We start from the raw sequence: 27,484 nt of genomic DNA on the forward strand, positions 1-27,484 counted from the left end.
AAGACAAAATCTAACGAGAAAGTTATAATCATGTTGATAAAAGTGAAAGTGCAAGTGTGCGAGAGTGCAGGTACAGGGGGGGGGGCAGTCTCCCCCCCCCTGACGAGTCACAACTGATCCCTGACGAGCCACAAGTGGCCCGCAGCTTCTTCGAACGTGAAGACCTTTTTTTTTGCTTGTCAATTTTTTTCTGGTACAAAATCCTTTATTTGTGGTTGAAGGCCTTTTTTCTGCTTGTCAAATTCTTTGGCTGAGGAATTTGCCCCCCCCCCCCTTGGAAAATCTTAGGTACGCCACTGGGGGGGGGGGGGTTGTAATATCGATTTTAGATTTTAGGTATTTACTCTTAAAAACAACCTCGAATGATTTAAGTGTAGAGCATAACTTAATGTCAGGTGATAAATTATTCCATAAATCTGCACCGTATGTGTCTAATTGATTTGTGTGCTATTATTAGTTTTGGATTTGTCGAATCAAATTTTGCAGAGTTTGGTGTGGGATAAGAGTGGATGGTGTTGTTGATTGTAAACATATTTTGAAAGGAAGGAAGCATCCCTTTTTGTATTTGAACATGAAGATGGCAGATTGTATTTATAATGTATGTATATATGAAATGTATCTATATCTGGAATTGTTAATGTTCTTACTAAAAATAAAATAAAGGACTGGATTTAGGAAGATAATTGTGATCCTGTACAAATACGAACTGCTCTTTTGGTAACAAGAAAATCGAATTAATTTTTTTTTTTGGGGGGGGGGGTGGGGTTAATAAGTATTTTGATTTGGAAATATATCCAAACACCTCTAGATACGAAAGTAATGATTTGGCGTAAATGATTATTCCAAGATAAACTTTAATCAATAGTTACTCCTAAAAACTTTGAATATTGTTTTTGATGTAAGGTTACACTGTCACTATTTATCGTTATTTCCGTATAGAGACAATTTTGTTGCATTTGAGCCAATTAGACACTTTACATAATTCATCATTTAAAGTAGATACTACAATTTCAAGTTTTGGTTGAGAATAAAAAATATTGGTATAATCTGCAAATAGGATAAAAGATTATAAGGGGGAAGTTTTCCATATATCATTGGCATATAGTAGCAAAAGGAGCGGTCCCAAAATTGACCCCTGCAGCACACCACATTCTACAGTTTTAAAGGTTGAATCTATTCCATTAAATGTAACATATTGTTGTTTATTTGATAAATAATCGTGTATCCGTCGATGTGCGTTGCCCCGTATTATTAGGAATGAAGTTTATGAAGTAATATTTTGTGATTAAATGTATCGAAAACTTTGCTTAAGTACAAAAATATTCCAATAACATGTTCTTTGTTAGCAATCGCTTTTGTAATTTTGTCATAAATATTTACTAGTGCTTAGTCTGTCGAGTGATTTTTTCTAAAACCGTATTGATTTGGATTTGATAAATTATGCAGGTTTAAAAAATTATATAATCTTGTGTGTATTATTTTTTTTCTAAGATTTTTTATATGCTACAAAGAATAGATATTGGGTGGTAATTATACTTATTTCATGAGGATCATCTTTTTGTAGATTGGGGTAACTTTTGCATTTTTGAGTAAATTCGGACAAATACCTGAAGAAAAAGATTGATTAAAAATATAAGTTATTGGGTCAACAATAGCATGAATAATTTCTTTAAGCAAGGATGAACTTGTCCTTGTGCCCTAATAGAGTTCAACGATTTCGTGATATTATTTCAGTAGGGTTGGTGGGATTGAGAAAAAGAGAATGTTCGAATTGCATTGAAATGAAATCAGTAAAATGGGCGTTGTTGCAATTACCTATTTGATTTGCTGGTTTTTGGGCCGATGTTACTAAAGAAAGAGTTAGAGGATGAAGCATAAATGGATTGATCTGGGATTTAAGTACCGTGTAAAGTTAGTTTATCCTCAGGTCATTAATGGAGTATATTTCCCCAACGATGACATTTATAACCCGCCCACATGGCCTTGGAATTAGAACTAACTTTAGAAAATTTGTCTGAATAATACATCTTTCGAGATATTCGTATTAGGTGTCTAAGTTTGTTACGATATTTCTTATATTATTGTGTGTTTGTAGTTGTAGGTTTCTTTAAATGTAGTTTGTAAAGACTGTTTCTAGTATGAACTGATTTTAGAATCCCTTTAGCATGTTAAGCATGTTTAGTGATTAGTCCAGGATAGAAGAGGCATAACCTTGTTTTTTTTTTTATATATACAATATTTTTTGATGGTTTCTTGTCAATTCGAGGGTGCTGATTACGAATCTGAATGATGCCACTCGTGTAACTTTGAGCATTTTCCGCAAATTGGCAAAATCCAATATGGCCGCCAAATATGCAAATTACTCATGAAAATCATAAAATTGTCCGCACATTGGCTGTGAAATGCATGAAATTGTGTGGCAGGAGTGAAATACAATCTTAAAAAATAATTTTTGATAAAATATTTATTTTCCTGATATTCAAAATGGCCGCCATAGGCCATTGTATACACTATCATGTACAATATGAATAGGGAAAACTAATTTTCACAAAAATGAGCACTAAACTGCAAAAAAATCGCGATGTATGAACGAAGTAATATATGCAAATCACCATTACTAACGAGATATATCATTTGTTATGTCATATATGGGAAGATTGCAGTATTTTGATATCTAAAATAGCCGCCACTGGCCCAAACAGTATTGTGTACAATGGCAATGGGGGCCAAAAAAATTCTCAAGAGTGATCACTAACATGCTTATTTATGAAGATTAAACAGTTGGAATACTGCCTATAAACATAATTATTAACGAAATATGTTATTAATATGCCATATATGTGGTGAATGCTGTATTCTGATATTCAAAATGGCTGCTAAAGGCCATAAAAGTATTATACACAATGAGAAATGGAAGAAAAGAAATCACAAGAGTGAGCGCTAAAATGCATATATATATGATAAATTAATTGGATACTGTCTAAAAACGTATTTTCTAACGAAATATATCATTCAGGTTTCAAGTTTGTGTTAAATACTGTATTTCAGTTAGAAATAATGTTTAAGGCAATATATTAACCCGTACATCACAGTTATATGCATTTTATGATTCTCACTCTTGTGAAAATTAGTTTTCCTGATCGCATGTTACATAATTTAGTTAGGACTTTTAGAGGTTATTTTGAATGTCAAAATACAGAATTTATCACCTATATGGAAGAAGAAATGCGATGATTAAAAAAAATGTTTTCAAATAACGTTTTACTCATACAACAGGATTATATGGATGTCATAGTCAAGCAAATCAAGATTCTTACAAAATTATATGTCCCAATTCACATTGTAGATAATACTGTTAGGGGCTATAAGGGGCCGTTTTGAATTTCATGATACAGTATTTATCTAATGCATGACAAAACAGATGATATGTCTTCCTATAAAACATGTTGTCAGGCAATATTTTACTCATAGATCACAATTACATGCATTTTATGTTTCTTACTCGTGTGAAAATTAGTTTCTCTATTCGCATTGTACATGATGAATATAGGGGCCATGGCGGTCGTTTTGAATTTCACAATACAACATTTACCACATAAATGGCATATTTACAATTGCTTTTATACTCAGTATTCCACTCGTTTATCTTAATAATATGCCTTTAATGCTCAATCTTGTCATTTTTTTGCCCCGGCAATTGCCATTGTACATAATACTCTTTGGGCCAGTGGCGGCTATTTTAGATATCGAAAGACAACAATGTTCCCATATTTGACATAATAAATAACATATCTCATTAGTAATAATGATTTGCATATATTACTTCGTTCATACATCGCGATTTTTGCATTTTCGTGCTAATTTTTGTGAAAATTAGTTTTCCCTATTCATATTGTACATGGTAGTGTATACAATGACCTATGGCGGCCATTTTGAATATCAGGAATATACATATTTTGTCAAAAATTATTTTTTAAGATTGTATTTCACTCCTGCCGCACAATTTCATGCATTTCACAGCCAATGTGCGGACAATTTTATGAGTTTCATGGGTAATTTGCATATTTTGGCGGCCATATTGGATTTTGCCAATTTGCGGAAAATGCTCAAGGTTACACGAGTGGCATCATTCAGATTCGTAATCAGCACCCTCGAATTGACAAGAAACCATCAAAAAATATTGTATATATATAAACAAACAAGGTTTGGTCAATTTTCTATGGGGCCTATCCTTGACTAGATCCACGGGTTTTGAGCCTCTCTGGATTTTGGCGCTTTCTTACAAGGGGGAAATTTTTATCGTAAAAATGCTGCAATTTAAGGTTAAATTTCTAATAAGCAATATGCACGTTATTTTCACTGTAAACATCAGCAAAAAATGAGCGAAAAAATGTTATCTATCAAAGTCGCAGAGGCTGAAGTGATTCTTGTAGGTTTGTTTATATATGGATAGACAGCATAATGATATATCAAGTGAAGAATTTTTTCGGTATTAGAATGATTTAAATTTAGAAAAATCAGTATTGAAATCACCCATGAAATAAATGTGTTTATTCTCCGTAGAGAGTTTAGCTATACATTGCTCAAAATTTTGACAAAATACATCGAATTCAACATTAGGTGATTTGTATACAAGGCCAATGATGATGTTATTACTCTTTGGGATATCGATCTCAATAAACAATGTTTAAGTTAGATCGAATCTAATTTCATTTCGAATTCGGAATTTTAAATTGTCGGAAACGTAAAAAGCAACACCATCCCCCTCTGGAGGAGAATAAAAGCCAGGTTCCGTCAACACCAATAACAGAAAATTGAAATTTATTGAGGGCACAAAAGAGGTGTTCAAGGTTTTCTAAAATTTTGTTGAGGCTTCTAGAGTTAATATGCAAAAGGCTAAAGCTGTTTGATTTTGAAAAAGAATCATTAAATTCTGCCACTGTATAATATTTACTGTCATTGTTGAGTTAATCTATCATGTCTGTGAGTTGGGGGTGCGTGCATGTGCGTGTGTGTGTGTGCAGTCAAGTGGATGCAGAGGAGACGAAGGTATCGGTATCAGGATCGTCAAAAGAGATGACAATGATGTACATGTACCAAATGCTCTGTTCGTCTCCTGCAGCGAAAAATAAAAGAGTAAACTAAAAAATAAAATAAAACCAAGAGAGTAAAAAACGGAGAGCAATGCCACTAAAGAAGATTTTTTTAACATTCTAAGACAGGCAATTTTGGGATCAAGAAGAAAAGGAGCGTCTCTAAAGAAAATAAACAATATAAGTAAGTGAGGACTTTCATAAGTGTTGTAAAATAAGAGTGCTCGATTGTGGGTCTGAACAAGTTCATTCCCCTTTCCTGGAGTTCACAAATTTGTACAAGACCCCTTTAAACATTATCGACACGTATTAATAATAATGCATAGATGAAAGATTAAACAAGGATTCAAGATTACGAGTTTGAAAATGGTAAATACACGAGTAACAGGTGCTTAAAAGTTTCTATTCAAATACTAGTAGACTATTTGAAGCTATAAAGAGCAGTACGATTACAAAAAATGGTAAGAGCTTCTGCGGGTGGGAAAATCGGAGTTTATTACTTTAAAACTCATTTACATGACAATATCCACTCCAAAACCGAGTTTGAAAAAGGAATTATGTAGTGTGTTTATTCTGAATTACCAGTTGGCATTTCTTTTATCCGTTACCATTACCATAAAAAGTAATAGGTGCTTATCAAGCCATATCAGGTGACAAGAGTACATTAAAGAGTGGCGCTGAATGCAAATAAAGCCACACATCCCTATTTAATAGATAAGATTGATCGATTGATTCATGCATGACATACATGAGTAATTAAATGACAATTTTTGAAAGTCACTAGAGTCGTTTTTCCTTTTTTTCAAATTGTGTAAATGTTTTATAAAAGATGTACTTTTTGCCCCAACAGTCAACACTACGTGTCGAGTACGATTTGCGCGAGGTTTAGGTGGGGCCGTTACTATAGTAACCAAAATGATCTAGGTAAAGATAAAAACCGACGACCGTGACATGACAATGAAACATATCCCTGTACTTGTTTAGGGGTTCAATTCAGGGAATACTTGCCAAGGGTATCTTTTTTTTCCAATACTTGCTAAGGGTAGGGTTTCACACGCCAATACTTGTTAAGGGGTGCGTTTTCAGAATATGTAAAATACTTGTTTATCAGGGCGGATCATCTAGTCCTATGGTCTGTCCAAGGAGCTATTTAAAGGTCAAGTCCACCTCAGAAAAATATTGATTTGAATCAATAGAGAAAAATCAGACAAGCACAATGCTGAAAATTTCATCAAAATCGGATGTAAAATAAGAAAGTTATGACATTTCAAAGTTTCGCTTATTTTTAACAAAATAGTTATATGAACGAGCCAGTTACATCCAAATGAGAGTCGATGATGTCACTCACTCACTATTTCTTTTGTTTTTTTATTGTTTGAATTATACAATATTTCAATTTTTACGAATTTGACGATTAGGACCTCCTTGCCTGAAGCACAAAATAATGAAATAATGGAATTACATGTGTTCAGGGAGGAATGAAACTTCATTTCACATGGCAACGACGAGAAAATAAAAATATTTCATATTTCATGTAATAAAATACAAAAGAAATAGTGCGTGAGTGATGTCATCAGTTCATCATTTGCATACCGACCGGGATGTGCATATAACTGTTTTGTGAAATGAAGCGAAAATTGAAAATGCCATAACTTTCTTATTTTACATCCGATTTTGAAGAAAAATTTTCAGTGTTTTGCTTGTTGAATTTTTCTCTTTATATTCAAATCAAGTTTTTTGTTTGGATGGATTAGTCCTTTAATAGCTCCATGGTTCAAGAAAGGCTATATATGCTGATGACGCAGACATGACAGAAATGTATTAAGCATTCAAACCGTACGATCTACAGCATGCTACAAGAAGGATTAGAGTTTATCTTGCTGAAGTCAGAAGTATATCTTTCTATTTACTGCATTGTTGAAATTGGATGTTCTTAGTACGCTTAATAAACGTTCTGCAAAAAGTTCCTATTGAAAAAGTCCATAGCATTCTGCAAACGTTTTGAACTAGACATTTAATTTTTGTAACGTTTACTGACGTTTTAAAAACGTTATTTCCATCTGTGCTTCGCGTAAAAAACATGCCAAATCCAAACCCTGACGTTAAATGCACGATTTAAAAAATGTCCAGTTTACTATACATGAAAACGGACAGAAGAAAAAGAATTCAGCAAACTTTCTGTAAACGTGTGTTTGGTGGGATGTGACTGTGTATTGATGTTGGAACTTTTTTACTCTACATCCAATTTCGATAAGAACTCCAGTAATTTTGTTGAATTGTTCTTTTTTTATTCATATAAATGTTTGTTTTGTCTTGTTTAACGAAAATACGAAATGAAACACCACTATAAATAGTACACCCCGATATATTTTTTTTTTTTGGGGGGGGGTGGGTGGGTGATAGCTTATTTTGAGAAAAATAAGCAAATATACCATTGCTTGTACCTTAAACTTTTTCTGAAATAGACGTACATGTTGTCGATTTTTTCGGGTCAATTTTGCCGCTCATGCGTCGAAAGCAACGAAAGATCCTCCGCAGTCGAGTCGGGGTCGATTTTTGAGTTAGCAAAAATACTACTGGGTCTAGAGTGTGGTTCGCCAATAGGAATCTATGTGAGATTAGGTCACTCCACATTTTCCCCCTTAGACCGATTCGGGTGTATGTGATATAAATCTGAATAAGAGAGAGAAAAAGATAAATATACCATAAATATATGACGTAATAAAAATATATTTACAGGGGCTGCAGAAGCGAGGGGTAGGCGAGGGGGAGGGCTGGGGGTTTCAGCCCCCCCCCCCCCCACTTTGAAAACCGTTCCGCGGCCCCTGATTCATACCACAATGATAGTCAATTACCTTTTTTTCTTCACGTTTTATTTCACCATACGGTAGGCCTAATCCTTCGAGTTTTCGGTCTTTATAAGACCCTCCATCCCCCCCCCAAAAAAAAAAAATATTTGTCGGTGAATGACAGTGGACACGTCGGTAGGTCCTAAACAAATATTGACGTTATAAGACAAACCAGGATTTATGCACTCACTGAGGACAAGCTCGAATAGCTTGACCAGGATATAGGTCTCCCGATCTACAATCATAATCTCTTTTAATAGTCAAAATGATCCGGTTTTCTTCACCATATACATCCTGTTTACAACTTTGAACGTGACAAGTCAAAATGTCATTCGATACGTGACTGGACTTCCCAGCATTATTCATAATGATGTGACTATAAACTTTCCGTGTGTCTATCTAGTGAGTACTGTCAAAATTGTTCCCTTCTATCATGTCTATCTTATAACGAGCCAAACAAAAACAATGAGAGGCACAATTAACATGGGACGATTTTTTTTTCTTGAAGTCCCAGCCGGGCGAGCCGAACGCGCATAAAAATGAAACCCATATTTTGAAATCTATATATATATATATATATATATATATATATATATATATATATATATATATATATATATTATGTTCGAAATAGAATCTGAATATAGATCTATTCCACATTCATTTTACCCAATTGATCCTGGGCCCGACAGCCGCAGCGCTAGATCGACGTTGCTCTATCCCTCAAACGAAAAACAGGGTATAGCAGCAACTCCAATCACCCACCCCCCCCCCCCCGACAGCTTACATTACGCCATTTATAAACTTTTAATTTGCTTTATTGATCATGATCGTTCGCAGAGGGGGCAGAAGTTTTGAAAGTCTGTTTTTTACTGCAAATTTTCACAGGTATGCACGAAGTTCTGCAATTAAAAAAATGTAAAATCGCCACCATGACAAGCTCTGTCGCTTCGCCTCGCTTTCGTTTTCCCCCCAAGAATAATAATAGGCCCATTGTATGCGTCTTGTGATATGCGCCCCCCCCTCCGAAGAAAAAACCATAACAAATAATCTGTGTACGGCCACGTTAAGACCCCCGGTTAACTGTTTGTAGATCAGAATACACCGGTCAGAGCTTGTGCTAGGGCAAACTCCCAACACGAACATTTGAGAAAAGGTGCCCCTAAATTCTCGAAACCAAGGGTACATTTTACCCGACGCTTTGTGAAAATATCAGTCAAATCATTTGAATGTTCTGTGAAAATTTAAGCCAAATATACAAAGGGCAGATAAACTGGATCCGACCTTTCTGAATTTTAGGGGTGCCTTTTCTCGAATGGTCGGGCTACGTGATTTTTAAAATATTCTTTATTGATCATTCAGTTCAAAAGTATATACATAATCTGATATATATAACATAATTCATAATGTGATAAAAAACATATCAATTGCAATTGAGCAACTGTATACCAAAAGTTACAGAATAAACAACATTCAAAGAATTTAAAACTGGGTGAATAATATCCTGAAAAAATATAAAGAAAATAGGATAAAATGAAACTCTCAAATCAAATAAAACTGTTTAAAAAAGATTCATGTTTGGTCGTACAATTGCCCTATGACCCGAGGTGATAGACGATAAACGAATATAGGCTTATCTGCCAGTGAAATTCCACAATTGTCCAGAATCCTTTGTCTCATGTATTTTATTATATTCTATTATATCATATTATATTATATCATATTCTGCCCAATTTATTTTGAAATCGTTTGAAATGTAATAGGTTTACGATGTGGCCATGGGCGGATGGGGGGGGGGTGTAAAGGGCCCTTCTCTTATATTTTGGTCACCTTTTAGCTTTCCTGTTTTTTTTTACCGGCCAGTAACTTTTAGTACACCACTACCCATACCCGTCCCCTGCATGGGCGAAGTGGGCCGGTGTTCCCAAATTAAACAAATTGTACAGAAGGGGCGGGGGGCCGGGCTGGAGCTTTCTTATTTTTGTGCCTTTATCATAATTTCTAATTATTTCTCTCTGTGAAAATGATCGGCTATCAAGAGTCTTATCTCTATTCCTTGCATATTATTTGGCAATTTATGATTTGAATGCTAAGTATATTTGTAAGTCTTGATGACACGGAAGGATTAATAAAAGAATATATATTTAAAAACATAAATAGGCCGTATTATCTCACCATCCAAGGAAGCCAGCACGCTATGAACACTATGGTGACGAGGAGGGTGGTTTTCACAAACCTAACCTCAACCCCTGTATATCCCTTAAGACCTGGGTACATGGCAGTGATCTGTGAGGGGGAAAAGAAATGTGTGCTGATGAATAAGACGTTCCTAAAGTAGAACAGCTGAGAATGGGGGTTCATAACGCCCCCGCGACACATGCAATTTCTCTGACACATATAAAACATCAAATCCTGACTCCGAATATTTTAATATGTTGACAAAAAAATGATGATGGCGCTGGTTTGATACGTTGTGTGTACATGTAGTAGCTGTGGCCGAGTGGTCAAGGCGCCTGGCTGTACATGGAAATTCCGGGGGTTCGATCCACGGCCGCGGCACCTATGCCCGTAAGCAAGGGATTTAATCTACAATGTTCTTTTATCCGGCCCAGTGGATTAGTCTCCGGACTTTGAAACAGAGGGTCGTGGGTTCAAATCCCAGCCATGGCGAAATTTCCTTCAGCAAGAAACTGATCCACAATGTGTTGCACTCAACCCAGGTGAGGTAAATGGGTACCGTACCGGTAGGAAGTAATTCCTTAAGAAGCTGTGTGCGCTCTGAACGCCTAGCTTAACCGGGTAATATAGGAGCGCCTTGAGCACCTAACAAGGTGGATATGTGCGCAATATAAATAATCTATACTATGATATAAAAAAAAGTATGCACCTTCTGGAATTTATGGCTCGGGAGCATAAGCTTTATGAACTAGTATTTCAATAATTTCAATTTTCAATTTATGTCTTTGTGATGCCCTATTTGGTAAATACTTACGTTTATTATGCAACTCAATGAAAAGCATCTACATAGGCGGATCTAGGGAGCACCCCCCCCGCGGCAAAACAAAAAATAACGTGAAGAAAAAAGGAGGAAGAAAAGAAGATAAGAGGATGATAAAAGTGAACGGGATATATAAAAGGATGAGGATTGGAGAATATTGATAAAATAACAATCCGGTCGCGCTTTGCTCTCGCATTGCCATATTTACCGATATTATCATCAAGATAAATTTATTAAAACTATACTTTTTCAAGTCAATATTACTGCAAAAATTTCTGATTGCACTTCAAGCTTTTATTAAGTTTAATCATGATTGTAACAAAACGCTTTAAATATCCCGTTTTCAGGCCTTAAAGGAGAAGTTCACTCTTGCGAAAACTTTTTTGGAAAAAAAATAATGTAAAATATTTATGAAGATTTGAGGAAAATCCATCAAAGATTAAGAAAGTTATTAGATTTTTTTATTCGTGGAATCATATACGAGCAGCTGCCCCACATAAAACAAATATTTTAATTTCGGGAAGATGAATTTTTTTCTCTTTCAGGAGCGGATGTGAATGATTTGTCTGTTGGTGTACTGAAGATAAAATAAAATCCATTTCAATGTTTTTATAGAAAATAAGATTTGCCCTATTTTTTACCTCAAGATATTATAACGCAGTTGCTGGCATAATAATAATAATATAGGGTATTTATATTGCGCACATATCCACCTTGTTAGGTGCTCAAGGCGCTCTTATATTACCCGGCTAAGCTATAGCGCACACAGCTTTTTGAGGAATTACTTCCTACCGGTACCCATTTACCTCACCTGGGTTGAGTGCAGCACACTGTGGATCAGTTTCTTGCTGAAGGAAATTACGCCATGGCTGGGATTCGAACCCAGGGAAAGGGAAATTGGGAATGTGATATCATCAGCCCACCTAATGAATATTTATGACGATGTGCATATAACTCTTTTCACAAAATATTGATAGACTTTAATATTCAATCACTTCGTTAATTGTTATCCGATTTTGATGAAATTTTCAGCATTTTGCTCTGTGAATTTCATGAGCTGTATTTAGATATATTTTCAGCCCGGACCATCCTTTTAACATAGAATGCAAAAGAAATAATGAGTCAATCGTCGAGGAAGCACGGTCGTCGTATCACGAACCAATTTTGCCAAATTTTTCTGCGCAATCCCATTTTGACATAAGAATTTCAAATTCGTCTTTCTCATTAACGGGTTAAGTGTTCGTCTCATATTACGAATCAAATTGAAGAAGAATAATGGAATTATATGATTATGCAAATGGAATATTATAATTCCCGCTTTTCTTTTTTTTCCGTTACGCACTGTATAAGAGGATTTGGGTAAATCATTCATCATGATAAATTATTCATCATTGCCATACGTATTATTCATCATTGCCATACGTATATATATAGTTAAAATCCCTTCAGCAAAACATGAAATGACGAATAAGCCATTATTATCATTCATTAAATTTGTTTTCACGATAACGTGCAGGGTTTTAAAAGTTATCTCAATCCCTTTTCTGGTCTTATTCGGATCTTTCAAACATGTTTTGTCATTTTGGTTGATACTAGTTCTGCACAGCCCTTTATCTATTATATTGCTATTGACCCCCCCCCCCCGAAAAAAATAATAATAATAAATAAATATAAAAAAATAAAAACAAAGTAAAATGAAATATAAAAGAAACATGAATGAATAAATAAATGAAATAATGCTGGATTTGAAATCGATATCATGAAAAAGAAATCTCTTAAACAATTTTGTTTACGTATTAAAAGGTTAATTTAGCAATGTTTTAGTTTACAAGTATTCATATACGCAGGTCCGTAGCCAGGATATTTTATGAGGGGTTTCCGAATTATAAAAAGGAAACCTTTAAATTTGATGAGCTGTTTTGTTTCTCCCTGGGACGAATCCAGCTTTCGCAAACATGGGGGGGGGGGGTGGAAAAAAAATCATCTACATTTTCCCCCGATCGGCTGCTTAAATAAATAATGCAAGGACAAGCTCACTTTTCAATACATAATGTAAATGAACGCTCGGAGCAGTGGTCAAGATAGGTAGCTATAATAAGTAACTTAGATCTAAACTATAAGCCAGTTCACGGTTAGCTCATGCTCAACTTTTCTCAAATGACCTTTGTTATTTTTCATTAGGATAAGCACCATCATTTTCAAATGTAGATGGGGGGGGGCACTTACATTGACGAGTGGATACCATGCGCGACCAAAAAAAAAAACACGTAAAAAGGATGTCTTTATCAAGATAGGGCACGTTACGTACGTAACGTGATAAGGGTGTCAAAACACAAAAATAATGAAAAAGGGGTATCTATTTTGCTAGGAAAGCTACGTGTTTAGGGTCAAATTTGCGGGGATGATAAACCAAAATTAAGATGTTTTACAAAGGATGTCCTTTTGGCCCCAACACTACGTGTTTACAGTCCGATTTGCACGAGCTGTGGAAGGTGGGGCCGTATACTTAACCAAAATGATGTGTAAAGGTAAAACCGACGACCAACGGACCCATGACATAACAATTAAAATATCGCTGTACTTGTTAGGGGTTCATTTCAGGGAATACTTGCCAATACTTGTTAAGGGTAGGGTTTCACACGCCAATACTAACATGACTAAGGGGTGCACTTTCAGAATATGGAAAATACGTGTTTAGTGCGCTTTTCGAGACCCCATGGTCGCGCATGGTATCCACTCGTCAATGGAAGTCCCCCCCCCCCTCCCACGGGATGCCCCCGGGATGTAGATGTTGCGTAAGCTTTACCGGTAAGAGTATTCAAATTCTAAGAACAAAAGGCATTGTATAGTTTGGAAATCTGTTTTATTGTCTGCAGTGCCTTTGGCACATTTGAATATTGTTTAGGCTACTGTCAAACACAAGTGATTATGAAGGCTCTATTTATTACTCTTCAGCTTGGATGTGATAAAATGAATATTTTGAAAGGAATACATGTACATGAATAATCATCAAATCGCAAATGCCTATGTCAGTGAATTTGAAAGCCACCTTCATGGTTTATCTCAAATGACCTTTTTCTGCTCGTGCGCAGTTTACAACCGTGATCAGGATACAGTACCCGCGCTTCCCAGGACCATCCTTCTAATTATTTTCTTACTACTTATACAGCTTGGGACATACGGCATTGGAAATATAATTTGTCGCGCTTCGCACTTTCACTTATACCCCTTTCATAAACCTATCAATTCAATTCAATTCAATTCGGTTTATTATGAAAGACATTGTAAAACAGTCCGAAGACTGACACATACAAAGTTAACAGAAAAAAGGAAAAATACATTGAATTATATACCTACGAATTAACAAAATATAATAAGAACGTAATAGTAAGATTAAATATTGCACTCGAGGTTCAGAAATATAATTAAGGGGATAATGCTATGTAAGGAGAAAATAGAATAATCGGTAAAAACACACAAAAATATTGGGATATGTATTATGTTGATCGATTTCAATGTAAACTGAGGGGGGGGGACTTGTCAATTATGAAAAAGGAGGTGAAGGGAAGAAGACAATGTCATACTTTTACACACAAATTACATATAGACATTGAGTTCAATGGCATATAAAAGAGGCACATATCACAGAGCAGCATTCAGTAATGCTGTGACATGAGGGATAGTTGAGTTCTTGTATCTCTCCTCCAATTAGCCGCCTAAGAGTAATGCGGATAATTCAATAAAAATTGTGTTCATAAACTCCGAAAATAATCCGCACTATTTTTACGAGCGCCCGTCCTGAAAAAGGAGGATAATCTTCATGGCACCGCACACACACACACACACACACCCTCCGATGCGGTTGCGGTGGAAAAGGGTGATCTTGTGACCGCTCCATGGCAATTATCCGCATTACTTTCGAAATGTGTTCATGAAGTGAAAATCTGGTCCCGATGCTGCTATTATGCGGATAATTGCAGCATCAAAATAATGTGGATAACTCTGGTCCTCCGATTTTACGACCAAATTATGCTGCTATTAGCCGCATATTTGGGTTTATGAAAGGGATATAATTGTAAAGATCCTATTCATATAAAAAAAATCCTTAAAATGTTTAGTTTTTAGGTCTAAAAAGTTAATGAAACATGAAATAGCCCCAAAATTTCTGTTCGCGCTCCGACTTCGCATTGTTTATAAAGACCTAGTTCTGGTGTAAAATGAAGCTAACTCGAACTTCAACTTCAATATTTTGAGGACTATCCCCCCCCAACCCCTTATTTAGCTCTTCGTCTTCGATACCAGACGATCGGGGGAAAATGATGATGACAACGTACAGCTCAGTAAGAATGAAACTATTGTTTAAGCCATAATTAAGGGCATTGGCGGCGGAACTCAAAAATTTAAGGAAGGGACAACCCAGAAAAAAAATTGACAAGCAAAAAAAAAAGGTCATCAACTACAAATTTAGGGGGGACCGTCCCCCCCCCCTCCTCAAATTTAGGGGGGGACACGTCCCCCCGTCCCCCCGCTGCCTATGATTAAGGGCCGTTCTTTCTAGTAATAGTAGAGGAGCATGTTGTTCACAGTCTTCTAATTGTTTTCTTTCTACGTATACAGCTGGGGACATGTAAATTTATAAACTCAAAACCAAGAAAGCCATAATTAAGGACGTTCTTCCGAGAAATAATATCGGGAAACGTCCTCCACATTCTTTTAATTGTTATCTTACTATAGATACAACTGGGGACATGGATGCCTTATTGCGACCGTGCTTACTGCATTGAAAATATAATTGCCGTTAGAGATGGTGTCAATACTCATAATTCATGACCCCCCCAAAAAAAAGTGAAATGAAAATTAACACCCATAGCGGATTCAAGGGGCCGAATCAGCCGACCCTTCGCCTCTTGCATTACCCATTCACCGAGAGTAGTATCCATTTAAAGGACAAGTCCATCCCAACAAACAGTTGATTTGAATAAAAAGACAAAAATCCAACAAGCATAACACTGAACATTTCATCAAAATCGGATGTAAAATAAGAAAGTTATGACATTTTAAAGGTTCGCTTAATCATTTCACAAAACAGTTATATGCACATCCTGGCTGGTATGCAAATGAGGAGACTATGACGTCATCCGCTCACTATTTCTTTTGTATTTTATTATATGAAATATGAAATATTCTAATTTTATCTTCATTGTCAAGTGATACAACGATTATTCCTTCCTGAACATGTGGAATTAGCATTGTATATGGTTCAGGCAAGTTGGTCCTTATTGTCAAAACTATAAAAAATGAAATATTGTATAATTCAAGCAATAAAAAACAAAAGAAATAGTGAGTGATGGACATCATCGACTGACTCACCTAGTTGTGCATATCACTGTTTTGTGAAAAATAAGCGAAACCTAAAATGTCATACCTTTCTTATTTTACATCCGATTTTGATGAAATTTTCAGCCATATGCTAGTTTGAATTTTCTCTATTTATTCAAGTCAGCATTTTCATGGAATGCACTTGACCTTTAAGACCCACGTGCATTATTATTTTTTTTTTTGGGGGGGTTGTCATAAATTACGAGTATGACACCAACCTAACGACAAATTATATTTTAAATGGATGAAATTACAGTAAAATGGATAGGCCTATCTAACGTATGAAAAGTGATTTTTTTTTCTGGGGGGGGGGGAATATTGATCGCACAAAATTGTCATGCTTTTGGTCGGAGCCGGTACAGTAACACCAATCCCCATATGCTTCTCGTTTTTTTATCGGATATTGGTAGGTATACGTGACCCGCAATATCAGATCGTCTACTCATCATGTCGTCGAGCCATAACATTAAAAGGGCAAAACGAATAGCAATTTCAATGAATCCTCTATCTTACATTCCTGAACTATACTCTAAAATTTGATGAAATTTAGATGGATTTTGAATTATTAATAGAGGTTTAACCTCAATGTAGTGATTTCGTGGGGTTAAAAAATGGCAAATTGTGTTGAGTGCGCAATTATTGCGTGAACTTTAAAGCTCAATAGCAAAAACAAAGATCAAGCACACGAACCCATGTTAATTTTATCATATGTACAATATTCAGGCAGTAGCGGCGATCGGGGGGGGGGGGCACAGTCCCCCGCCCCCCCCCCACACACACACTTCTTGAAGCACTGAAAAGGTGCCATCTTTACGCAGAAAAATGCCCGCTTACGAACGTGTACTGTGCCACTTTCACTGGAAGAGAACCCGTTTTCGGATATTTCCAAGTGCCCTTTCTCGTGTAAGTGCCAATTTTGTTCTCCAAAAATGCCCCCATATGGACGTGTTCTGTGCCTCTTTCATCTGAGAAGGACCCGTTTTACGTCTGAACAAGTGCCCTTTTGCCATCTTGTGGGTGTCCTTTCTCGTATCAGTGCCCCTTTTTACCCACTGGCAAAAAAAAGAGTGCCTCACAAATTCAACATGTCCTGTGCCCCTTTCACCTGAGTAGGACCCGTTTTATGTCTGAGCAAGTACTCCCTTGCCTTCTTGTAAGTGCCTTTTCTCGAATCGGTGCCCCTTTTTACCAAAGAAAGGTGCCCCTCAACATGTCCTGTGCCCCTTTCACCTGTCAGGTGAGAAGGATCCGTTTTGTGCCATTAGCAACTGACACTTTTCTTTCTTCTAGGTGCCCTTTCTCGAATCGTTGCCCCTTTTGACCTAAGAAAAGTGCCCTCACGAACTTGTCCTATGCCAATTGCACCAGAGAAGGGCGTCCTGTTTTATGTGACAAATTTGCCTTCTTATATAGGTGCCTGTTCTTCATAATCAATTAAGTTGTCCTAAAAACACACACTCGTTTTGTGCCCGATGAGCAACCGGTTTCTTTATTTAGCACCGTTCTGCTTCCTTCTGCAAGTGTATAATGAATTTAAAAGCTTGTAAAAATAATTCTACGTGCCTTAGGTTTCATGAGTCATGTGAGTGGGGTAGAGAAGGCATTTTTCCTTTGTTTTAAGATTATGGCCGTACGCAGCGGGGGCAGTTGCCCCCCCCCCGAAATTTTGAAAACTCACGTTTTTTTTACTGCAGATTTTCACAAACTTCACGAAAAATATGCTCAAAACCAACAATTTTACTCAACAAAATGCAAAAACGCCTCAATGGTAAGCTCGGTCGCTTCGCTCCTTCGCTTTCAAATCTTCACCAAAACGTGTACGCGTACTGCCCCCCAACGAAAAAATTCTCCATTGCACCATGCCTTTTTCGAAAGAAAAGGTGCTCTTTTTTCCCTGTGCCCCCTTTCAACTTCGCTCCGCCGCCCCTGTATTCAGGTGAATTAAGTAACAGTTTGCAAAATTTGTTGAAAATCACTTGGATTTCATGTTAACTGTGGAACGTCCTTAACAGAATTTCGAGCACAAAAATGTTATTTGATGAGAGAAATACGACGCGTACCCTAGACCCCTTTATAGAAATCTATATTCAACACAAATCAGAGCGCGCTTCGCGCCGCGTACTTATATTTTTGATGAGATAAACATCCTATTCATAATTGTCTTCCAAAAGTTTAATTCTCAGGTCTAAATAGTTGATGAAACATGAATAGCCCCAAAATTTCAGCTCACGCTTTATCTTTCTATCTTTATATAGTTCTGAAGAAAGACCTAGTACTGCTGTAAAATAAAGCTAACATGAACTAAACTTCAATACTGAGGACTACATCTTCCTTCCCCACATTGATCAGACAATCGGTGAAAATGACCATGTGACAACGTAAAACTTAGCAATAGTTTGTAAGATCCAAACCAAGCAGGATGGAACTTCCGATTGCTTAAGCCATAATTAAGGGGCTGTTCTTTTGAAGATCGTCAACAGTCTTCTAATCATGGCCCTGGGAACGATTTTTCAATTGAGGGTGCTGATGAAAATTTGACAAACAAATGAAATAAATAGAAATAAAAGTTTTCACTCCAAAATAAAGCTCATTTCTGTCCAGATAAATTTGACAAACAAAATGAAACAGCAAACAAACATAACATTAACTGCATATTAATGTAGGTCATTTTGCTAAAGCCCCCATTACACTTATGCGGAATCAGCAGGAATCAAGCAGAAGCTGGAACGAAAAAAAATAAAAAAATCTAGACACTTTTGGCAGGAACTTATAAATTCACCAAACTGGAGTTGAAATTCGGTAAATGGACCAGGTGAATCATCATACACTTGTCAAAATGTACTACGGCAATGGAGTCAGATTGATAATTCGTTCTGCATTCTTGGACATTCTAGGCGCATTCGAAATATTCTGAGTGCATTCGAAATATTTTTGTCATCTTTTTTGGCCGTCCCGAAGGTTTTGGTCATGTTCAAAGCATTCGAGGGGTATTTTCGAACGGTGTCCGAAATAGATTCAAATAACAAACTGGTGATCGAACAATAGTTCTTTCATTCCGGCCAATTCTGCTTGATTCGGAATATGGGGGCTTTACATTCTCCATTTTTTGGAACACATACCAGAATTCAAGGGGATGCTGCCTACGGAACGTAGCACCTCCAGCACCAGCACTTCCCAGGGCCATCCATGTCACAATGGAGAGCTGAGAGGCTTTTGTCGAAAGTTTGTGGACTGGCGGGGACAGCATCGGAATCTCTTGACTCTGGACAACAACATGTTGTGCAATTGTTCGTCCGGTGCAAATCCTCGGATGATCTGCGGTCCGAGTCCACCAACTTTCGACAAAAACCTCTCAGCAGGCTCTCAGCTCTCCTTTGTGATTGGACTAAATTTCAAAGGAATCGATGTAAATGAAGAGGATTTGATAGGAGGAAATTAAAATTTGTTTACAAATTTTCGGCATTATTCCTATTTGCTTAAGATCGGTAATAATAATAATTATACTTGCTTATATAGCGCTTAATACTTACTTTGTCAGAAGTCTCTAAGCGCTCTACAGTATATGCAGCATAATTACCCTGGCTTTATAGCAGTGCAGCTGTTACGCGCGCTGCGTTTCAAGGAATAAATTTCTGCCAGGTACCCATTTACCTCAGCTGGGTTGAGTGCAGCACATTGTGGATCAATTTCTTGCTGAAGGAAATTACGCCATGGTTGGGATTCGAACCCACGACCTTCTGTTTCAAAGTCCGGAGACTAATCCACAGGGCCACAACGCTCCATGATATATCGGTATACTCGATTTGTAATGAAAATCATAAGTCAGGAAAAAATGGAACTATTATACCGATCTTAAACAACTAGGAGTAATGCCAAAAATTTGTAAACAAATTATAATTTCCTATTAAAGCCTCTTCATTTACTACGTATTGTCCACGGCAGACGGCATTCGGCATGTTCGGATACTAATGAGTTAGAAAGAAGAGGATCAAGGGTATTTGAATTCCAGTTCATCGTGATTTAGCCGTGAAACAGAATAGCCTGGTGATTAAGTCGCTGCCCGGAAAGCAGTAGATGGCAGGTTCGAATACCACTAGTTCTAATTTTTTCTGACTTATGATTTTCATTACAAATCGAGCAATGCCGAAAATTTGTAAACAAATTATAATTTCCTCCTATTAAGGCCTCTTCATTTTCTACGTATTGTCCACGGCAGACTGCATTCGGCATGTTCGGATACTAATGACTTAGAAAGAAGAGGATCGAGGGAATTTAAATTCCAGTTCATCGTGGCTTAGCCGTGAAACAGAATAGCCTGGTGCAAGGGCCGCGGAACGGTTTTCAAATTGGGGGGGAGGGGCTGACCATGCAAAAATCACAATCAAATGGTCATTTTTACATTTTTGTATACGGTTTTGGAAAATCATGGGGGCTGAAGCCCCCCCCCCCCGCTTCCGCAGCCCCTGTGGTGATTAAGTCGCTGCCCGGAAAGCAGTAGATGGCAGGTTCGAATACCACTGGTTCTAAATTTTCTGACTTATGATTTTCATTACAGAGCCATTATCGAGCATACCGATCTTAAACAAATAGGAGTAATGCCGAAAATTTGTAAACAAACTATAATTTCCTCCTATTAAAGCCTCTTCATTTACTATCTATTGTCCACGGCAGACGGCATTCGGACACTAATGAGTTCGAAAGAAGAGGATCAAGGGTATTTGAATTCCAGTTCATCGTGGCCTAGCCGTGGACCAGAATAGCCTGGTGATTAAGTCGCTGCCCGGAAAGCAGTAGATGGCAGGTTCGAATCCCACTGGTAACAATTTTTTCTGACTTAAATGATTTTCATTACAGATCGAGCATACCGATCTTAAACAAATAGGAGTAATTCCGAAAATTTGTAAACAAATTAGAATCGATGGGTTGTTTAGAGCGGCCGCGTCCCGATTGTAGAATCTTTCTAACAGAGCACTGGTAAAGACTTTTTGACTGGGGGTGCAGACGTAAACGTAGTAAAAAAAAAAGGTTTCAGTCAAAAGTGAAGATACTTTTCGACCCGAGAAATATCAATGGCAAGAAAAGAAAATAAATCACAACAAAATGAAGGTCATTTTGGTCCCAAGGAATCTTTTTCAAAATGTAGTTGTTTTTTTTTATTCATTTCTCTATTTTGTCACACCTTCCAGAATTCCTGGAGGTGCTGCAAACAATGCACGCAGCACCCCCAGGAAAATCTTGGTCAGGCGCGGATCCAGGAGGGGGCCGAGCCGGCCCCGGCCCCCCTATTTTTTGACAACCTGCAGATAAAGTGTACTCTTTATCTTGATAGAAACTACGAAAAAGAGAAAGAAAAGTAAGAAAGAGGTATTATACCCATGATGTGTAACTAACAGTCTCGTAACGGCCGGCCCGACCCCGAAAGGAAACAAGAAAAAGTTAGGGAAACAATTGCAAAATAGACTTTATATGAAAAATTTCGTTCGCGCTTCGCGCTCGCATTGCCTGTGTAATGAATCCCATTCAAGAGGATTAAATTACACTTCCTATTATATCCACTTCTGAAATCAATTTGCACACAATATTCGCACATCAAGCTTTCATTATTTTGTTTGATTTACACAAATTGTTATATCAAAATTCTCAGCTCGTGCTGCGCGCTCGCATTGTTTGATTTGTGAGATACCTATCTTCTTTGGAAATTCTTTCCAAAATTTGTCAAAATGCTCTTTTATCCTGTCAGTATATCAAAGAATTAAGCTCAGATGCTTCGCACTCGCATTTAATTGCTTGAGACACACAGCTTGTTCTTTATTTAAATAAAAACGCGCTTAGACAGTCCATTTTTTAGGTCGGAATATCAAAAATTTTGAGCTCGAGCTTCGCACTCTCATTATTTATTGCTGATATCCTCTTCATTAATCACTAAAAACATTCCTAATTGAGTCCCTTTTCACGTTCGCGCTCGCATTGTTTAGTTGGATACTTATCTGTTTTTCATGATTATAAGAACTGCTCAGAATCTTCAGTTCTAAGGACATAAAATATCAAAGAATTTTAGCTCGCGCTTCGCGCTCGCATTATATATTAAGACCACATGAGATACCTTATCTTGTTTATAACAAGAAAAACTAACATATATTTAAAACTTCAGTCTTTAGTTAGGACTACCCCCTGAAAAAAAAATCAGATTATAGCGGCTAATCGAAAAAAATTGATGAAAATATTTTCGGCCCCCCCCCCCCCTATTCGCGAAAGCTGGATCCGCCCCTGTTGGTGGTGCTTCAGCACACCGCAAAAACGTCGATGTAAATTTAATACAGCTGATATCTATATCGGTCCACACATGAGAGGTGTAGAAACAACACCGGTTTGGCGTTAGACTAACACCGGTTGGGCAATTAATCAACACCAATTAGTGTTAACCCGGTCGGTTTGATTCTTAACTGGTGCTGTTTCAACACAACACTCTGGTGTAGACCGATATAGATACCAGGCTGGAACGTGTTAAATTAACACCGGTGTTTTTGCAGCGCACCCCCAGCAACTTCGCTTGCCATGGCCATGCTATTATACCTTTCGACGCATTTTGACAAGTTCTGCAATGACACTCCCGTTGCAAGCAATCACCGTTAGCAACAAGCCCCACCCACTCGTGATGTAGATAGCAAATTGTACGTTGCTCAGCAACGAATCTCCAGGCTTCCAAAATAACTTGCACATGAGAAGGCCATGGAAGGGTACCTATTGGCAGAGAGAGAGAGAGAAAGAGGAATACAAAAAAAATTGTACACTGTAAAAGATATTGGGTAAAGTTTTAACCAGCACGAGGGTAATTATGTGTCCAACTAATTTGGGGCAGTATTTTACCCAATGCGGGAAGCATATTGTCCAGTAAGGTTAAAAAATAAGCAGTAATTACTTTAGAATGGGTAAAATTTTCATCAAACTAGATAAATAAAAGTGCCCGAAAGAAATGTTGGTTGGATACATGATTACCCTCATGGAGTATTTTACCCAATCGTTTTTAGTGTGTACCAATATGATAACAGAGTTATTAAGAAATTATCGAAAATTGAATACATTCTTAGAGATTATAATATGCTTGTGATTTTCATTAAAAATGATAATAAAAAGCGAATTGAAAGTGATCCAGAAAGGTAATGGGACAGAGCAATGATCAATAAAAAGAAACCGCGACAGAAACAAAAGAAAAAACAACGAAAACAAAAACTAAGGAATAATTCAAAGGAAAAAAAATAGGGGACAAAACGTTTGAGAGTGTGTGTGTATAATAATATAATAATAATGATAATAATAATCATAGTAATAATGATAATTTTGATAATGATGATAATGATACTAATAATGACAATAATAATAATGATAATAATAATACTAAAAATGAAACTAAGTAAACGGATATTCCAAAGTGCACGGGCTGTATAAGTGACTCCATTAATGAAACAAGTGGAATACTTCTGGCCGTCTCACCTGCATCACGCGGTTCAATATACTGCAGCAGTGCTGACTTTGAAAACTACTCTAACTCGCACAAGATGTTCAGTGATACATGATTACTCTTATGTCCACTTTTTATGAACTAGACCAATAAACTTACAGAGATATGATGGTTATTCAACAAAAAAGCCCAACATGGCCAAAGTTCATTGACCTTACATGACCTTTGACATTGATCATGTGACCTGAAACTCGCACAGGATGTTCAATGATACTTGACTAGTCTTATGTCCAAGTTTCATGAATCAGATCCATAAACTTCCAAAGTTATGATGGTAATTCAACAGATACACCCAATTCGGCCAAAGTTCATTGACCTTTGACCTTGGTCATGTGACCTGAAATGCGCACAGGATGTTCAGTGATACTTGATTATTATTATGTCCAAGTTTAAACGAACTAGACCAATAAACTTTCAAAGTTATGATGGTAATTCAACAGATACCCCCAATTCGGCCAAAGTTCATTGACCCTAAATGACCTTTGACCTTGGTCACGTGACATAAAACTCATGCAGGATGTTCAGTGATAATTGATTAACCTTATGTTCAAGTTTCGTGAACTAGGTCCATATATTTTCTAAGTTATGATGACATTTCAAAAACTTAACCTCAGGTTAAGATTTTGATGTTGATTCCTCCAACATGGTCTAAGTTCATTGACCCTAAATGACCTTTGACCTTGGTCATGTGACATGAAACTCTTATAGGATGTTCAGTATTAAATACTTGGTTAACCTTATGGCCAAGTTTCATGAACTAGTTTAATATACTTTCTAAGTTATGATTTCCTTTCAAAAACTTAACCTTGGGTTAAGATTTGATGTTGACGCCCCAGCCGCCGCCGTCGGAAAATCGGCGCCTATATAGTCTCACTCTGCTATGCAGGTGAGACAAAAAAAACAGTTAGGGGAGAGAGGGGCGACTTTGCGCCCAATTTGTTTTTTCACCCTCTTCGAGAACCGTCATTTCTTTACCAGGAAGGTCTTGTTTTTAGCATGTACAAAGACCCAGCTAATATCTTCCTAATACCTGATTATCGCCAAGGACAAGTGCACGGTTTTGACAAAAACCGGCCAAAAAGAAAAAGATTGCCCGTTAGACGGGGCGAGTTAGCCCATAGGGGGAAACAGTGATATATGAAACAAAATGATGTGTTAAAAGGTATCAAACATTTTTTCTGTTGAAAAACAACTTCTACTAGTTCCATAATTTATGAAAAGTCATGTGGTTTAGCACAAATATACTGACATACTCAGCATGTCATGTCATGTTTACAAGGTTAATTTCGGAAATTTGTTTGGTGATCCGGTTATGTTCATAATCCTACTTATTTTTATTATTGAAGTACTTCATCTTTAATCGCTAGACGGTATTCATTTGTCTCGCAATCTACTATGGTCAACAAGGAAATTCGTGATCACTCTCGCAAAAAGTGTTCATTGGCCCGCCAATTTTGGTCTCATTTGCATATTGCTGACCCACGGCGTATTTTGCATATACCCCCGGCTTATTTGCATAACTCCTGACCAATCACACAACGGATCAGTGCCCACCTATTGTTCTCGCGTTTGTGTGTACGGTCTTGGAGGTTAGTATAAATAGAGTACGATATCGGACAATCCGTGTCACTTGATAAAGAGTTACAGCGGCACTCGAAAGCTCGTGAACTTGTAAGCTAGTGAACACTTTTTGCGAGAGTGATCACGAATTTCCTAGAAAGCCAGTGAACACTTTTTGCGAGAGTGATCACGAATTTCCTTGTTGACCATAGTAGAGTGCGAGACAAATGAATACCCTCTAGCGATTATTTCAATCCGCAATAATGAACCTATTTAGTATTACTTCATCTTTATTTGTAAATTTAGCAAAGTTGTTTGGAGTGTTAGATCCTCTGCTAAAAAGCATAAATAAATTGAATATTGTTTGGCCAAAAAAAAATTGTCATCTTCTTGTCTAAAGTGTATTATTATGTTATCTTGTTGACTGTGTATGAGCATAATAATTCTTGCCATCAAGGTTGCTGTGTAAAAACATCATGCCTGTGTCATTGCATAAAACTTTCCAGTTTTTTTGTGTATTTTATTATTCCCATTTTCTTTTTTTCTTCTCTTTTTTTTCTAATGATGTTATGTAGAGGTGTTGTGGCTCATTGGATAAGTCTTCGGATTTTGAACCACAAGATCCGAGGTTCAAATCCCACCCCAGCACTAACGTCCTTTGGCAAGGCGTTTATTAGCATTTGCCACTCTCCACCCAGGTGTAGTAATGGGTACCCGGTAGGAAGGAATATTTTGAATGCTCGATGCGCCCGATCAGGGCAGCCATGCTGAAGCCGGGATAATAGTATGCAGCGCTTAGAAACATTTGTATTAAGCGCTATATAAATGTTGCATATTGTTCTTCTTCTTATTACTATTACTTGTAAGTATTGTAATTATGTTTGATGTGTTATCTTTTTTTTATACTTGGTCTAGTATTGACCCAATAAAACATAGAAATACGAAAAAAATGTTTATAAGGATATTTTTGTAGACCTATATAGGCCTATATGTATATACAATTAGGGCGGACCGGCTGCCCCGTCGCAAAAGGAGCGAACTTGCCTCACGGGCAAAAAATGTCCTTTCTCTTATTCTACACAAAATGTACAACCTATGTTAAAGCTTCAACGGCATATTTCAATAAGTAAATAATAATTATATTACACCTTTATAAGAACAAAACTTAACTGCATTCATGAGACAGAGTCTATAGAAAAATTCTGAAGTTTGAATTTTTTATACAAAATGGCCTTGAAATGGATAAGTCACCGTAATTATCTGGAATTTTGAAGTACATGACCCCTCGTCAGGGTATGTTACTACCTTCGGGTTGGTTGTCATTACATCATCGACAAAACTTATATCCAATCACAGCGAATGGAAAAAAATCACGTGATGGTCGGACTCGCCCCTAGGGCGGACTAGTCCTGCTTTCCCTACTACACTCGTGCACTGCAAAAACTCCGGTGTCGATTTAACACCAGCCCGGAATCTATATCTGTCCACACCAGTGAAGTATTGTAATAACACTAGTTTGGAATCAAACCGATGCTGTTTTAATACTAATTGGTGTTTAAGGTGTTAGACCAAAACCAAACTGGTGTTGTTCAACACTTCTCTGGTGTGGACAGATATAGATTCCGGGGTGGTGTTAAATCAACACCGGAGATTTTGCAGTGTATAATTTAAACAGATTACTTTTAAAAAAGGATTAGAATAATTTCACAGTTAGTGGATGACGTCATGGTTTAGTCGGTTCCCTGATGATTATGCATGCAACCTTTGATGTGTTTTGATATTAATAGTAACTATTAATAGTAACTATTAACATGAATCGGGGCAGATGAAGTAGCATGTATAATCACTTACATGTACTGACATCTGAGAGTAGTCGTACTAAATGTAGTACCATGCTTTTGGGAAAGCATGGTATCATTTTATAAAGATTATGGGCAAACATTATTTTAAGTATGTTCAAACGTGACTTTAACATACTTAAATTGATTTTATAAAGTGGATTTATTTTGATGACAGTTCTGGAATAAAAGAGATTAGAATTCTTTCAGATTGCATGTCAGGAAGCCTGGAATTGATCGCACCAATT

At 37.0% G+C, this 27,484-nt stretch overlaps 1 protein-coding gene across 1 annotated transcript in view; it reads right to left on the bottom strand.

The window, feature by feature from the left end:
- Nucleotides 1–7,181: 7,181 nt before the first annotated feature.
- Nucleotides 7,182–27,484, bottom strand: part of LOC121414271 (prostaglandin E2 receptor EP2 subtype-like) — a 35,682-nt gene continuing 15,379 nt past the window's right edge. The window contains exons 3-5 of the mRNA XM_041607389.1: nt 22,893–23,060; nt 10,118–10,228; nt 7,182–7,766 (exon numbers count right to left, since the gene is read on the bottom strand). Of these exons, the coding sequence (XP_041463323.1) occupies nt 7,539–7,766; nt 10,118–10,228; nt 22,893–23,060 (507 nt within the window). The 3' untranslated portion in view covers nt 7,182–7,538. The remainder of the gene's footprint in view (nt 7,767–10,117; nt 10,229–22,892; nt 23,061–27,484) is intronic.

Source organism: Lytechinus variegatus, chromosome 4 (genome assembly GCF_018143015.1).
Source record: "Lytechinus variegatus isolate NC3 chromosome 4, Lvar_3.0, whole genome shotgun sequence".
Taxonomy (NCBI): Eukaryota; Metazoa; Echinodermata; class Echinoidea; order Temnopleuroida; family Toxopneustidae; genus Lytechinus; species Lytechinus variegatus.